At 35.3% G+C, this 17477-nt stretch overlaps 1 protein-coding gene across 5 annotated transcripts in view; it reads left to right on the top strand.

Moving 5' to 3' along the window:
* Window positions 1–17477, top strand: part of LOC117420647 (lipopolysaccharide-responsive and beige-like anchor protein) — a 311185-nt gene that overhangs the window by 250985 nt on the left and 42723 nt on the right. For all 5 annotated transcript variants that reach the window (XM_034034155.3, XM_059028772.1, XM_034034157.3 and 2 more), the window contains 2 exons: window positions 1068–1187; window positions 9695–9847. In XM_034034155.3, the coding sequence (XP_033890046.3) occupies window positions 1068–1187; window positions 9695–9847 (273 nt within the window). The remainder of the gene's footprint in view (window positions 1–1067; window positions 1188–9694; window positions 9848–17477) is intronic.

Genomic DNA, 17477 nt, shown 5'->3' with positions numbered 1-17477 from the left:
ATCATGCAAAGCTTGTTTTAACGTTGTCTTTATTACACAGGCCAGAGACCCGCGCTTACAACTGGTATTGTCATATTTTCTACATTTTCTTTAAATTCTAAAATTAATAAATCAATACCCAGGGGGTAAAAATAGACCTGGGTGTTGTCGGGTAATTTAAAACCCGACGGGTATGAAATGAACTGTTAATTCTGAAGAGAACATACAAAAAAAAAAATTGTCATCATATCCATATATATATATATATATATATATATATATATATATATATATATATATATATATATATATATATATATATATATCATACTTATCTTGATATGGGCTTGCAGCGATCCTGCATTTCTGTTCAGAAGAGCTGCTAGTGTATTTTGAGAGATGAAGGCGTGTTCAGCACGCAGCAGACTAGATGTATTCTTATTAGATACTGGAACTCACTTTGACAGGAGACAAGTAAGCGTCTTTCTGTCCAGTGAAAATTTTTAGTGCTTTGCTCCATTAAGCTGTTCAGTGACTAACTTTCTATTTAAACAATAACTGCACTCAGACACTCAATACAATGTTGGCGCGGCCAGGATTGAAGTACGGTGTGCCGAAAGGCTCAAGACACAGCCATGCGATTAACGTGCGTTAAAATAATTAATCTCTAAAAACATGTACGCGTTAATCGCAGTAGTTAACTGCGATTAATTGACAGTCATAATACATCCTTACATACATACATACATACATGGTAATCAAAAGGTCGCTGAAAATGTCTGATAAAATCAACCAAGGGTATAATAGCATACAGTTAAAAGAAAGTAAGTTACTTTGAAAGTCTGAAATACGTCAAGTGAAAAACCTTTCACTTTATCTATGTTTAAGTATAGAGATTACTTGCACAAGACTAACTTGTCTCTTGAATAACATTATACAAATATCCCAAAGGGACTGTGTGTCTGTGCAGTGAATCTCTAGTATTTGCCAAATAATTGTATTGTTTTCTCAGCAAAGTACAGGATTGGAGTATTTTCTCACAGCAGACATTTGATTTCCTTGCTTCATTCTCTACATTTTATTTCCAGGAGCCTTTCACCACATTTTTCCTGAACTTGCAAGGGGGGAAGTTTGCCCATGCAGACAGGACTTTCTCTTCAGTGTCGAGAGCGTGGCGCAACTGCCAGAGAGACACCTCCGATGTGAAGGTAACATATATCTATGTATTAAAATTATACGGTAGAAAGTCGGCTTAGTGGTTTATTGTATTTCAAGTTTCTAAAGCTGCTAACAACATACATTTTATGAAGATAGTGTGGTTAAGTATCATAGGCCGCTTAGCAAGAATTTACTGTATAAATATCTTTTCAAATATCTTTTCTATATTTTATAAGCATTTTATATTGGTCTAGGCATCCTGAAATTATCTTTTATATAAAAAAAAACATTTGCTGTATATTTGTAAGTGTTCTGCAAAGATAAGATACAGCTCCTGTTATGTAAGTTATATTTAGGCTTGCTACTTTTTGATATTATTATTATTATTATTATTATTATTATTATTTATTTATTTCTTAGCAGACGCCCTTATCCAGGGCGACTTACAATTGTTACAAGATATCACATTATACATTATTTCACATTATACAGATATCACATTATTTTTACATACAATTACCCATTTAAACAGTTGGGTTTTTACTGGAGCAATCTAGGTAAAGTACCTTGCTCAAGGGTACAGCAGCAGTGTCCCTCACCGGGGATTGAACTCACGACCCTCTGGTCAGGAGTCCAGAGCCCTAACCACTACTCCACACTGCTGCCCAATTTAATCAGTAAAGCTCGTTAAACGTCGAATTTCCCCAAAAATATGAGTTCAACTGATTTCAAATAGATTTATATACGATAAGTGTCGGTAAAACCACTCGTTATTTTTTTTCTTACCAGAAAGAATCATTTAGAAATCATCTCTAGTTTGTGTAGTTTTTGTATTTACTGTCTGTCCTGTCTCTGTTCTGCTCTGAATGGCTAGGGGTCGCTGTCAGTCGTCTCAGTGGTCTCTTAGTACTGTAGTTTCAATGTCACTGTCACTTACACCCTGTTCTGACATCGTTGACTGAAGCAGCGCTAAAATGCTGTCATTCGTTTAAATTACTGTCAATCATCAAGACCTGCACTGATTGTGCTCTTTCATTTACCAGCTATAGCGCCTGTCTTTCAAAGTGGCTACTTTGAAATTAACGAGTTAAGGTGTAGGTAAGCTTTTACGCAAGGGGAAAACACTTAATGAATATTGTGCACAAAGCAGGCCTGTCTGCATTGCCTTCCAGTGACTGATTCCAGCTGTGTTGAAGCAGGAGAGGGGGGAGCTCAGACTCCGAATAATAAGTGCAAGTTAGTTCTGTTCAGCTATCTAATGTTTTGTTCTGTGCATATTTTTACCTGTAAATTTATACTGTAAAAGTGTATGCTGCGTTTTCTACAGTTTATTTGAGAACATTTTTTTTGTGTAGGAAATTTTTGTAGGATCTTTCTTTACAAGGTATAGCTCTGTTTTAATCAAACGTTATTTTAATTAGAATGTTGGTAACCATGGTTTTGTTGCATGTTGAATATGATAAAGAGGGTTCGCTAAATGAGACGTTTCTGAATGGCATAACATTTTTTTTTTTTTTTTTTTTTCAAAAAGCATAAAGGTCGATTTTCACCCATTCTCTGCTTGAATTGAAAAATAAAGAAAAAAAACAGAAAATTCTTTCTAAAATAAACATTGATATTAATGGTCAATTTGGCAAAAAAATAAAAATCGAATAGTAGCAACCCTAGTTATATTATACGTCTTTATTGGGGTTTGTGAATGCATTCATGACTGAAACATTATTATTATAGTCATTTCACTTTTGGATGATTTTTCTTTTCCAGAAATTACAAGACAAACACTGATTTACCTATTGGACCAATTAATTATTTTCTTTATAAAAAAAAATCTCTGTTGACCTTCCTGCTTCCAGCCCACACTCACATTTCTTTTAGAAGCCCCCCATGAATTGATAGATGTATTATTTTGATTCGTTGTCCAAATATCTATTGGGTTGCCTGTGCCTGCAGGCTTTTGTTTTTTGATGTTGAGGGTGGAGTCACGTGAGCTGGCAGTGCAGATACGATGTGTCAGTAGGTATCACACTTTAGTAAAGAAAGCTGAAGCATATGTGTGGTCACAACCAATACTTGTCATGCTACCGTGAAAGCCTCAGGGTTTGTGATCAAAGCATCAGACTAATCCTGATTTTGCTTCACTGGGGTATAACCTTTACTTGAACCTTTTCAGAATTATTCCTTCTAAGAAGGTTTTTGGGAGTCAGTTGTGAAACCGTTTCTTCTCACCACAACAGTCTCCTGAACCCTTCAAAGGCTGAAAGGAGGATTTAACAAGCGTCAGTCCCTTTTAAAATATTCATGGTAATGCAGCAGGTTTTTGTTGCCACAATTGATTTTGGCTGTTATTTATGTATTGGTTCATTGCTGATTGGTTTCATAAAATATTAAAACATGTGGTTTACATTTTGAGTACCACTTGAATGCAAAACACACAAAAAGACTATATATATATATATATATATATATATATATATATATATATATATATATATATATATATTAATACACACACAAACACACACATTTTGAACAATAGTTTTTATTTATGTGACCATAAAGAAAAAAATAGGAGCCTGCTAGTGCCTAAAATAAAAAGCTTACTTCGAGCACAGTATATGTCTATGTGTGTGTGTGTGTGTGTGTGTGTGTGTGTGTGTGTGTGTGTGTATATATATATATATATATATATCTATTTATATATATATGTATATGTATGTGTGTGTATATATATATATATATATATATATATATATATATATATATATATATATATATATATATATATATATATATGTGTGTGTGTGTTTTTTGTTTTTTTAGTATTAGTGCTATACTTTATTGGGTTTATAATTCTCTGTGGAGTGGAATGGATACTTAGATAGTACTGAGCAACACCAGTCCCCACTTGGATAGTGCAGAACGATGCTCACGCTGTTTTTTTATATTAAATGTATTTCTTTCAGGTTTCAAAATATGAATTTCTTTCTCCATTTTGATTATTGTTTTGTATATAGAGACATATAATTAAATTAATGTATTTTAAAATTCTATGTTGTGTAAATATTAGAATTTAGATATTAAATGATATACTATTTATATATTGATATTTAGTATGATAATTAGCAAAGTTAATTAAAAGCTTACAGCAAAATAATCTTATGTTTACTATTAGTTTAACTGAAACAGTTTTTTCCATATAACTGATTATTATTTTTTTTTAAATTCACAAATTACCTTTTAAAAATATTTAAATCTCATCACCATTTACAAGCATACTGTAATCTAGAGGAAAGAATTAGAATTTAGAGTTGTCAATAACAGATAAGAATGAAAATTGATAAGTAGATTAATAATTATTAATACTGAGATACTATGGAGTCCCCACTTGGATAGTGCGAAACGACGCTCAGACAGCGCTGTGTGTGTTTGTGCAATATAAATACACTATGCCAGTACATTGTAGGTAACTGGTATAAAATAGTAGTTAGGCTGCTAACGGTGCTTTCAATTTTCTGTCAATATAAAACTTCACCAGGTTCATAATTCTTTATATAAATACCCCCCACATTGTAGTCCCTACTTAGATGGTATTGAGCGACACAAGTCTCCACTTGCATGGTACAGAACGATGCTCACACACTGCTCTGTGTGTTTGTGCAACACAAATATATAACAGAAGCACAATAGTGCTACTGTAGGTAAGAAAAGGGGATATTATAGTTAATTAGTAATGGACACTTAGACCAACTGCATGTTTTATTGATGTTCTTGTTTTGCTATTTTTATTAATTGATAACAATAATATTAATTATTGTTGTAATAATAGATTAAATAATGCAGCATAAATTTAAAAAGCAGTCCACTTTAAATGAATATTACTAAGTGAAAGATTCAGCATTAATTCGTCTTACTTATTGTATTGCTGGCATTATTGTTACTGAAACAACATGATTGATGCTGCATTGCTTAATGTGAGGATAAAAGAAATTAAACAAATACTTCCATCATATTTTACATTATTAATATTATAATTAAACTACATTTATTATGAAAAGAGTCTACCTTAGGTTGTTCAACACTAAGGCACTCAGTGAGCTGGTTTCCCAGCTGGCTCAGGCTTTCAGCCATTAACATCAAAGGGGGAGTGTATGAACCACATGTGTGTAAGTCACTGCACTACCACCACCAGCCTACAGGGGCAGCACTGAGAAAAATGTTACACACTTGGGGACCCCCTCAGGTCCCCCCTTGGTCATTTCAAAAAAACTTCACTGGGGGGGGTCTAGGCATCATTTTAAGTTGATTTAAAGGCTTTGCCAGGTGGGGACTTGGCAAAGCCTTTAAATCAAACATTAAAAAAAAACACAGATCGAAACTTTCATAGCTCAATTGTAATGTACTCTGGGAATGTAGTTTATTGGTGTCCACTGCCCACTGTTAATCACACATTAAAAACTACAAATCCCATACCTGCAATGCGGTGGCGCGTTGCCAGACAGTTTGAAAACGTGTTAAACCAAGACGAGGAGATAACAAATGCTTTTCATGTGAATGGAGAAGTTTCAAAAGAAAACCACGATGAACAAAATTAAGATATGTCGGCGTTTTTACAAGAAATGAGCAATGAAGGTATTTGTTATTGTTAGTAGTAGTAGTAGTAGTAGTAGTAGTAGTAGTAGTAGTAGTATTTTGGTGTTTTCAGTACTGAAAAAAGATTACACAAGTCTACAGATCTGAAGGGACTAAATGTATGTGTACTATATAGTATTTAAATATGTATCATGCACTTAAAACATTAATATATGTGATTATTTTTTTCATTACCTGAAAAAGATACGGGTACCTGGGTATTTGATGGCGGGTACCCGGTTCGGGATTTTTTTTACCTCTGCCGACCTCTAATATAGACAGACACACAGATGCACAAAAGAAACGCAACATTCAAGTCTAATGGATTTAATCAAATATTTTAAACATAGCTATGAAACAAAATCACAGAAAATATGAACAAAAATACAGATCAAAGAATCATACGTTTTCAGTGTGAAACGTGACACACTGTCAAAATGAAAACATTTATAAAGTTAGTATTGAGTATGACCTCCCTGAGCATTAACATAATCATGGCAGCGTTGACGCATAGATCAGCCTCTGGATAGTCCTATGCAGCTGCAGCCAGCTGGTGAAGGTTGGCTGGTCGCGGTTGTCTCCTGTGGATGGCACTGGCGATTTGGTCCCGCAGATGTTCTATTGGACTCATGTCAGGAGAAAAAGCTGGCCACGGCAAGACCTCGACATTGTTTTCTTGAAGTCTTGCAATTGTAATCCTAGCACTGTGTGGTCTTGCATTGTCCTGCTGGAAAATCGACACTTCCGGATTGGCTTGCAGGAATGGAAAAACTGTTGCCTCAAGGACTTCATCAATGTATCGCTGAGCAGTACGGTTGCCCTCAATCTGCACCAAAGGCATTCTTGTGTTAAAGGAGATTCCTCCCCACATCATCACACTTCCACTGCCCCACCAGTTGGCTTGAGCAACACAACAGTCAGCATAACACTCACCACAACATCTCCACACATGTCTTCCATCAGGTCTGTCAAGGGCAAAATGACATTCAGTGGTGAATAAAACACACCACCACTCTCAATGCCGCCACCTCAGATGTTCTGTGGCCCACAGAAGATGGCGATTTCTTCTCTCGTGGTCAACATGTTACCCCTGAACGCCCTCCAAACTACAGTCATTCTGCTGATGCGCGGTTTATCTTCCTGGAATTTCTTGTGCTGTAGCCACTGCAGTCTGAAAACGATTACGCAAGTGGATCAGTCGGATCTGACGGTCCTGGGCCGGTGTGGTGACCCTCTGCCTTCCAGGACATGGCCTGTCCCTCACAGAGCCGGTTTCCTGGTTTCTCTGGACTAGTCTGCTGATTGTTGAAGCAGAACATTTCATTCTCCGGGTAACTTCGCTCAGACAGGCCGCCTTCAAATCATGCTGATAGCAACCAGGCGACCTTCATTACTGAAGCAGGGCATGGTCGTATCTTTCACTGTTCTTGCGGTATTAATCAACTCATTTTGGCAATTTTAACTCAACACAAATACCAAACACTGAGCACCTGCCGTTTTTTATAAAATAATATGACTTGAGCTCAGTATTTTTGTTACCCCAAAGAACAATACTACTCAAACCATCAACAAACCTATCTGCTTACTATTTAAAATGTAAATAACAGTATGTGCCCAATGAGCTATTGATGTAAAACTTATAGACTGTTGTGTTTTCATTGTGCATCAGCATATATATATATATATATATATATATATATATATATATATATATATATATTATTTTACTGATATGTCTTCCAGTGTATGTCAGGTTCTGCAAAACGAGAGACTTTAACAGTGGACAGGATTTATGCAGTTTGTAACAGAGTAAAGGAGGTGATAATAGCTTAATTCCTACCTGATCCGGTCTGTCTCTGCCTTGGCTATTCCGACCTGACCTTGCCCACAATCTGGTGACCTTTGTTATTGCCGTCGGCGTCCTGAAAGGCCGTAGCTGCTCAAAATGGCCCAGAGGGGTGCAGGAGACCACTGCTTCACTGACCCATGGCAAGACAGGATTGCAGATCAGAGCTACAGGCCTCTGACATGGCTGTACGGGGCCACTGCACATTATAGCCCTCAGATTACCCCTGTATTTTTCTGCTTGTTAAGTGGCATGCAGTTTGAGCTTGTTAGGAGACACATTTTACACCAGTCACTAGCAGTGAACTCAGGGCTTCTCTAGTTGTCATAAGCATTGACCTTTTGTGAACCTAAGCAATCATGACTCAAATAGAAAGCAAGACCGTTTGTTTTTTCCTCCTTTATTGGCTACTGTGTGAGAGGAGGTTAATAATGGTTAGCCAATACAATGTCACTGTTCCGCAGCCAAATTGTAGCAAAGAAACATACACCCTTTTATTAATTTCAACTTATATTTAATTAATCTTGAGGTTAGAGCATTTTTTTGCGGTTCACATTTACAGATAGTCCCCTTTATTAAGACTGCCATATAAAAACATTATAAGTCTTTATTTAGTGGGTTTCCAAAAGCAATACTTTTTAAAATTGCATTTCAATTGTTTTAAGGCTATAGAGGTGGCAATTCTTCTTAATACATCTGTATATGAATTGAAAGTTTTGTGTGCATCATCTATCTACTCTGTTCTGATATCAGACTGTCATAATCCCTCTAATTTGCTGTCTTATCACAATGTGTAGGTCAGCAACATTACATTGCTATTTAAAGGACTGCATTCATGAATCTGGTTGTGTGTTCCTTTGTTCAGAAAATATTAATGAGACTACAGTTAGGCCTGTTGGCTAAGTGTGACTGCATGTCTCTGTTATTGAGACGTATTGGCATGTAGAGCACAAACTAATATTTAAATGCATGATCTTTTTGCAGATAGTATTAATAAGTCAGAAGTAGTTCAACTCGGGCTACCACTTGCTTTGTAGAACTGCTTATTTAAGCCATGAGCCCAGCTGACTAACCAACAGATGGTCAGCAATGCTGAATCTGTAGAATATTTGTGTAAAGAAGCATGCTTCAATTCAGTATCTCTACTGCCAAACTTCTTATTGTTACCTCAGGCTGTAGTTTGTTCATGATGATAACAAGTACCTTACATGTCTAGATTTTGGCAGTTGGCCTGGTCTAGTAAATATTTCCAACTGTTTAACCCCCTTTTTTTTTTTTGGTACTTAATTTTTTTTTTTTTTTTGCAAATCAATTTAAAAATACATAAACTTTTTTATATCTACAGTGCCTGACTGCTTGTCACATTCATTGGTGCCGTTGATGTGAAAAGATTCATGCCTTCAGCAGCTTTACATGACAAAAATCGCCATTCGGTGATTTTGGCAAGTGCCAAAGAAAAAGTTGTCTTTATTATGTTACCTAATTTTGCGATTTGTTTTATGATCATTTGTTCAAATTCAATCTGGAAAAGCTTTTTTTCATAATTACTGCAAACTTACATGTGCAATGTTTAGTTTAGACCTGTGTTTAGTTCACTGCTTTCCTGTTTTAGTAAAACATCTTACCACTGGTCATAGCTAGATATTTAGTTCATAATGCATTTTTGAGATTTAATACATTTTGGTTATTGTTTAAGAAATGGCGGTAGCGCATGTTTCCATATTAAAAGGATGGTATAACCACCAAAGATTAAAGACACAGTCACCCACCAATATCAGTTAAATTAATTATAAATTCACTTCTATGATATTTTCTTTTGCAAATTATGTATTTACCATATACAGAATGCTTTCAAGTATACAGCACTTTGTGTTTCATGGTTGTTTTAATTAATTACAGAATAATTAATCTCAGTATAATTCAATAAAATTAATCAAGTACAGTCACACCAAGAAAATAACCATAATTTGTCAGTCACGATCACACTTTAAAAATTAACATATTTTTCCTGACCATCAGTCTAAATCATGATACCAATAAAAAATGCTTCTGCTTCTTCTTCTTCTTCTTCTTTGCATTCAGGAATTGATTCCTGAATTTTATTATCTTCCGGAGATGTTTGTCAACTCTAACAATTACAATCTGGGCGTGATGGATGACGGGACAGTGGTGTCTGATGTCGAACTTCCACCGTGGGCTAAAACCCCAGAAGAGTTTATCCGCATAAATAGACTGGTAAGAGAACCATCATCTGTTGTTTGTGTCTGCGTGATACTGTGTCAGAGTGCTCTCCAGATTTGAGGGAATTGTTATTTAAAGAAAGGGTTTCATTTTCCTGCCCGACTAAGATGCCCTATCACTATCCTGGTGTCTGGACCACCTGTCTCTATTCATAATTCATTAGCACAGAATTAAATGCATTGGACTGTATGGTACTAACTGTTACACTAATCCTTTGTGAATATGGGCCTACAGTATGACACCTTCAGCCAGGATGCTACAAAAAAACGTATCTTTTCAAAGAAATTTGATCCATTTATATATGTAGTTGCTTCAAAGCTACATTTTCTTTTAGAGAATTAAATAGAGCTGCATGAATAAATTTCCAGTATTTGATTATTCAAATTGAGCTTCCCTATAAATGTTTACCATAGTAAAAGTGTGGCAAAGTGTAATAAACCAGAGTGAAAACATGATAAAGCATAGGTAAGAATTGTAAAGCCAAAAGAAGTGTGATAAAGCATATTTAAAAAGATGGTAAACTATGGTAAATGCATAGGATAACCATGACAAAAGTATGGGAAAACTGCAAAATGACCATGCAAATTTAGTGTGGTAAACTTTTTTTTAAGGGTCTCCACAGCAAGCAGATAATGACACACAGGTGAGACCAATGGTAGTGATTGCACTTATTTGCCAATACAATTGAAACATTTGAACAAACAGCTGCTCTCAACAGAGGCTAAGAAGAGCTGACAGCTTTATGGAGAGCAGCAGTCAGCTCAAATTCAAGCAGCTGTTTCTTTTAAGTCAAACAGTTTTGAAATTGTATTTCATTTTCTTGTTAATTAATTGTTTTACTGTTGGAATCATTGTTCACATGCTGTGATCCAAAAGGGGCTGGAAAGTGCTGAAGACTTGATATATAGAGATTTTTTGTTATAGTGTTTTATTTTGGGCTAACTCATTGCTCATACATAAACAACACAAATATTAATCCTGATTCTTATTCATCTAATCCCAGTGAAATAATTCAGCCTCTAATTTTAATACATAGAATGCCAGTGTTGCAGGGTTACATGGGCCATTTATTCCAGATAGGTGTCATCTGACACTTAGAGGAGATTACATTTTAAAGTGTATGGCTGAAGTTGTCACATTACTTCAATATTTGTATTATTTAGATTTCCATATACAAATAAATATGCAGTACTCTTATCCGTAGTAGTGCTTTAATAAAACACTATTTTTAATGGCTTCTGATCATTTTTTTTTTAATCATACAACTTTTGTATACTAAATATAACACCCCCACTTATTTCTATTTTTTCAGAAGGTGTTGATTAAAAGGAGTACTAATCTATTACACCTAGACTGTGTTTATTTATTTCTTGTTATTAGGTTTTCTTTGGCAAATTGAATACAATGATTGCAGCTCATGAAATTTAGACGACTTTGATCTGTGACCTTTTTTTGTGGTGCTAATCAGGTTCCTGATATTATTACGCTTTGCTCATTAATCATATTTCCTGCGGCCCGTCTCGCAGCCAGACGGCTCAGGCCCCTGTTTACAGCCCCAAGTTGGCAGACTCCTCTGCCTTCCACCTAAGTTATGGTGCGATACTTTGGCTTCATATGACCAGAGCTGCATCAAGCTGTGTGCTACAATTAAAGTCAGATGGCCCTTAGGTTGAACAGGGATATAGTATTGCAGCTGTCTGTCTTTCAGTACCATAGCCGTGCTGAGAACAGATGATCTATAGGATGAGCTGTAATTACAGATGGTACAGTACCGGGTCAGAGCAGCAAAGTCCAGCATTAATTAGCTGGCACTGTTGTGCTTGTTTCTTTTCCTAATTGCAACTTTTTTCTTTGTTGTGTAGGCATACAAAACAGTCCACATACTGATCACTGCCTAAATCAATAGACTTGCCTTTTAGTAAACCTTCTGGTCTGTGCAAAGACAGCACATCAATTGGTACAACATACCCAGACAGGTAAACCTAGCAAGCTGAGGTAACTAGAAAGCAGCAATGATCTTAAAAGGGGAGGAAAATAATTCCCAATTTACAAGGTTTTTTTCTTCCAGCTAAACTCTACATGGCCTATTTTTCCAGAATTTTTAAATACAAGAAATTTAAAACCTTTTGTTACAGCGTATACAGCGTAATGCTGAGTTCCACTGCCTGAGGAAACAACATAAAACATTTCTGTTTTAGGGAGCCAAAAACTGTCAACGCAACTGACAGAAATTTGAATCTTCCAATTTACTTATTTTTACCCCAGATTGCAAAACTGTGTTAAGACCCAAATGCTATCATTTATATGCAGTAGATCTCCTGTAGCTTGTGAGACCACAAGTATCCGTATTGCAGTCATGCAATAATCCATTTCTCATTTGTTTTAATACCTCACATATATTAAACAGATGCATTAAAAAATGCTGAAATGGTTAAAGAAATATACATCAAAGCATTCTTTTTGTATTGTGCTGTATGGCTTTCTTTACTTCAGAGGCCCACATGTAACAGCAACCAGCTTTCCGATTGGCATCTGTTTGAACGCCCTCTCTCTTGCTGATTCACAGATCTCTTCATTAGTACAGTGCAAGCAGAACATTAAAAAAGAACAGAAATGCACTTGTTCACTACAATTTGATATTATCCAAATTTTTTAAAGAGTCCAGTAGTTTTTGTGAAATGACTAAGCTGCCAAAACCTATACAAGTTTGCATGTTTATAAAATGGGCTGTTTTTAGCAGCTCAGCTACCCCTAAAATTGTGTGTATGTGTGTATGTAGAGAGAGAGAGAGATTAAATTTCCTTTTGGGCTACCAAATCAAAAACGTGGAATGAATTCATATTAATGCATATTAAAATAATTTTGGTGAACACCACTATAAAATGTAAAATTTGTGACCATCTGGTTGGGAAGAGCCCTGCTAAATTTCTTCAACATGTAGTGTGGATGGTAATGGATTCAAAATATAGTGAGTTAAATAAATTGAAGGGACTCCTTTCCTAGGAATTCCTTCACAAACCAGTCCAGGTATGAAATGTAGTTTTGGCCGCGCTGCCAGGCAGAATAAGCTTTGAGAGATAATTAAAAGGGGTCCTTGAGGCACTGGAGTCTCCTAATGACTGATAACTGGCATTATCGAGTGTCATCTGGTTCCTGAAGCAGAATGAGAAATTTGTAATGAGACCCTGGCCTCCGAAAGGGAGAGATATACGTGAAGAATTAATGGGGTGTTTCATTCTTTATCTCATCTGCCACTAATAGTGTGAAAGTAATACAGCAAGAACAGAAACAGCAGGAGAAGAAAAGAAGACTGAATCTGATCATTTTATTATTATTATTATTATTATTATTATTATTATTATTATTATTATTATTATTATTATTATTAGAATAGTGAACTGTAAAGTAGATTTAATGCATGGGCAGTTGAGAGTGTAGATTGAACTTCAAATAGTGTTTTATAGACATTTCTTATGCTGATCTATAGAACATAATAATAAATCGCATCTCACATACTGTACATTAGAAATTTCCTTTTGAGTAAATTTGATCGGTTTTAGGCTGTTGCCCCACGACATTCAGGTTTTTTTTTTTTAATGATAAGCAGTAAATAAATACTGTAATATTAATTTAAAAATGTATAGGCTTTTTGTCATTATAAATCTCTAGGATTATCTAGAGACAATGTTAGATTCATATTAGCTCGTATTAGTTTACACCCTACAGCAACATCTTGCAAATACATGCAACTGTTTCTAAATCTTCTTTTTAAAATAATCAAACAGTTTTGCTCCAGGGGACATTAGCCATTGATTGAAAATGTAATCAAATGAATAAAAGTGATGATAAATACTGATGATGTCTCCAGAATAAAGAAATGCAAGCAGGTTTTAAAGCAACCTCAAATTTACTAACATAACGAATAGCAATTGAACAGGGGGGGTCATTGTGACATAAACAATATCCAACAGAGTTTGTGAGTTTGTTTATGTGGGTCAACCCAAGGGTGTAAATCCACCTTTCTGCCCATTATTCAGTTATGAAAAATCTTTATATTTTCAATTGCAAAGCCGCACACTTCTCACAGTCAGGAAAAGAGCTAGAAGAAGCTGAGCTACAAAAACAAACCGAGCCCCCCAGAGTGGACACGCAGGACCTCGATTACTGGTTGTAAGCTCACACACATTTCTTCTGGAGTGTTGGTGCATGACGTGTGTAAGGTCAGCTCATGCCTGTGGGCATCATTATGTGGCAATGGACCAGAAAGCTGTGAATATTGTTTGAATATTGATTATGTCATAAATCCTGTAACACTTCTGACAGCAATTACATTTTTAGGGGTGGTTGTTTGAAATTGTATGTCAGTGGTGGACAATGAATTATTTTTGTTATCAGTCAAAACATGAAAAGGCTAACTGAACAATGAGGCTTGTTATGCTTTGTGAATATAGCACGAATATCATTGTCTGAATGCCCATAACAGACACACAAGGAGGTGTTTGACAACCACAATTAAAGGATTGTGATTGATTTTCAGGTTGACTTTTTACTATTTGGCTATTTAGTTAAAGAAGACTGATGTGGAGTAACATCGTAATTGTATATACATCAGATCTCAGATTTGTTCTGCATTGGAAATAAAATGCTTTATTTAAAGCAAGGATTCAAATACAGTTGTATACCGGCAACCAAAACACTACTTTTCTGATACTTTTCTCTGTTAAGGATGGTAAAATTGCCCATTTCTTGTTCACTCAAGCATTTTTTTTTCATTCTTTATTCTGCTGATAGATTGCCTGATCATGTAGTTTTGTTTTTTTTGTTGTTTCTTTTTGGTTAGCTTTAATACTTGCTGATAGCTTTAATCACTTCAGCCTTCAGGGGTGGAAAAAAGGCTGAACACATGATCCATTTAGATAGCTTGTAGGCAGCTGATGACCCCTACCTAGCTTTAAAAAACAAACAAACCAAAAAAAAACATATTACTAATTAGCTTTGCCTGAAGGTATGTTTTAAGTGAGTGGAAAAGGTGCTTGAGGAAGTTTTGATCTAGTGGTAACAACTTTGTTTAAACTGTAAAGGCCTATGATCAAATGAACTTCGTACTAATAAGATATTATAACAGGGATATTACAAATATAAGATGAATATATATTCAGCAAACATGCATTCATTATCATTCTAGTCTCTAGTATTGTATTCAAGATTTTATTTTTATCCACAGTTCCCAATTACAGTAGCATTTTACATTTTTTTAGTGTTTCTCCAAACTTGTCATGAACATACAGTATTCACAGAAAATCATAATTCAGACAAGTTTGCTTTTTCATCTAATTGATTGTGTACACAAAACATGTTTTGAGTCAATATGACAGCCAGATTTCTTGTACCTGCCACCTTTTGACACATAACATTCTTTGCTTATTTGGTAACATTTTTTTCTATATTCCAAAAGCCTGGATTCTACCTCTTTAAATGTGCACTAAAATGTTTATACATTAGATTGCTTCAGTTCTGGGCTGATTTACAATTGGGGAGAACATTCTATAACCATAATAGGTCACTGTTTTCTTTCTTTAACATAGTTAAGAGCTCACCCTTTTAAGGTTAGCCTTGCAGTTACAACAGAGTGCCCTCACACCTTCTTCATAGGTTATGAAAAGGTAGATGGCTGATCCATCAAGTAAAGCAGTTTATGAAATGGAACATTTCCAAATAACTGAATTAAAAGGGGGTAAATGAAAGTAAAATAATGTGGCATCCATGCTGTAAGTTCACTGTATAGTTCTTAAAGATGCAAACACCATTTGGGTGGTGATACCTTTTTGTCTCCCAGTTTGTTTGTTTAAATGTGAATTTGATGAGCTCAGCTTCATTTTTAATAGACCCCCGTGATTCACACCACCAAGCCACCATGCAGTTTTATTATGAAGTATAAAAGGATGAAGTTTTGATAGCTGTTCAGTTCAGAGTGCCCAGTGTGTCTCTTCTAGCTCTCTGAAGGAGCTGTTGTATCGCTGTAGTGTAGTTTGAATGCTAAGCCATTAAGGGCGGTTTATAGGCTTTTTAAGCTTGACTTCCGTAGACACTGCTGACAACTTGGTATTTTAAAAACTTGGATAGAAGTAGATACAAGTATGAAATGCAAAATGCACTTCATAAAAAAAAAGTATTTTCCCAGAGTCATAAATACAGCAGTAAAGTCTAATAAATGAAAATCTCCTGAATATGTAAAATCAGCAGTCGTCTGAAATGGCAGAAACATAAGACTAAGCAGTGGCGGCATTTACGGCAGACGCCAAAGAAGATTTTTAGAGGAGTATCTTGATGGATTTATTGGCCATTAAAGATCTCTTGAAATGGTTTTCTTTTTCAGAGAATTGAAATGCCTCTTTCGGAAGGTGTTTATATACTTGAAGTATCTCGAGTTTAAGCTGGTGTGCTGTGGCAAGACCTAGAAAATCTGATCCAATGACATTAACTGAAGATTGTTGCTGTTTTACAGTGTTTATAATAATGAGGATAAATGACACAATCACTTTTGGTTGTAATTGTAAACTTAACACAATTCTGCAATGGGAAAAAAGTGTGCCAGTCTAGCAAGGTGAAGGTTGATGTCTAAAAGAATCTGTGTTATCTGCAAGTAATTTATTAAGAGAACTCTTTAAAAAAATGTATACTAGATTAATTAATTACTCATTCAATTATATTAGATGCAAAGTGTGCGCTATCTATGCAAGTTAAAATTAAAACGCTTTTGTACATTATAATATGGCCCTTGCATAATGTATAAATAGTAATTTCGATTTCAAAACACATGCCTGTTGAACCTTTTATCATCCTTTCTTTGGATATAACAAAACCAGTATTGTAATCACCAAAGTAATAGTTGTTAATGGTTTTCCAAGTTTGAGATGTATTTTTCTCGAATGTCCTTGACATTTGTATTGACTTCACCAGCCGACTGGAAAATCGTTTCTAGTTCAGCCATTCATTTTAAGCACTTTAAGGAAACAGCTAACTCTGCATTACCAAATTCTGAACTGTAAAAAAACAACAAAAGATAACAATGACTTATTTCTGCACGTCGGCTTGAGGTCTAAGGGGCACATGTGACAGGTTAGGCCTAATACACAATAGTAAACTTTGGGGGGAAAAAAAATACATAAACACATGTAGTAGTTTCAACATTTAGTTTCCAACTTTTTTAAAAATTATCTGGGATCAATTTAGGCAGGTTTGCCTTTCTGTTTCTAGGGTCCTATTAAGGTTCCTGTGGGCCTTCATTATAAGCTACTGTATTTGTCTCTGTCTCCTTCGACGTACACTGGGATTTTATTTAGATGTGGTGATAATTCTCTTTAAGGACTTTCTAGGAGAATTCATTCCAATACCATCTTGAAACAGGGATGAGATTCCGAATAGTTTCTGGTTAATATCAGTTTGTTCCATACAGGAAGCATAATTTCATGTGCCGGGTAGACATTTTTACAGTGTACACTATATTTTATAGTTCATCCTCCCTCAGTGATACACTTGCATTTTGACCTGCATGCCTGAGAAAATGCGTGAGCCAATGCAGCTGGTATTCTCTTTCTATATCCCTGTACGCACTCTTTTTTTT

Source organism: Acipenser ruthenus, chromosome 1 (assembly GCF_902713425.1).
Source record: "Acipenser ruthenus chromosome 1, fAciRut3.2 maternal haplotype, whole genome shotgun sequence".
Classification (NCBI taxonomy): domain Eukaryota; kingdom Metazoa; phylum Chordata; class Actinopteri; order Acipenseriformes; family Acipenseridae; genus Acipenser; species Acipenser ruthenus.
Note: the sequence above shows the minus strand (reverse complement) of the source record. Positions and strands in the feature narration are given on the sequence as shown.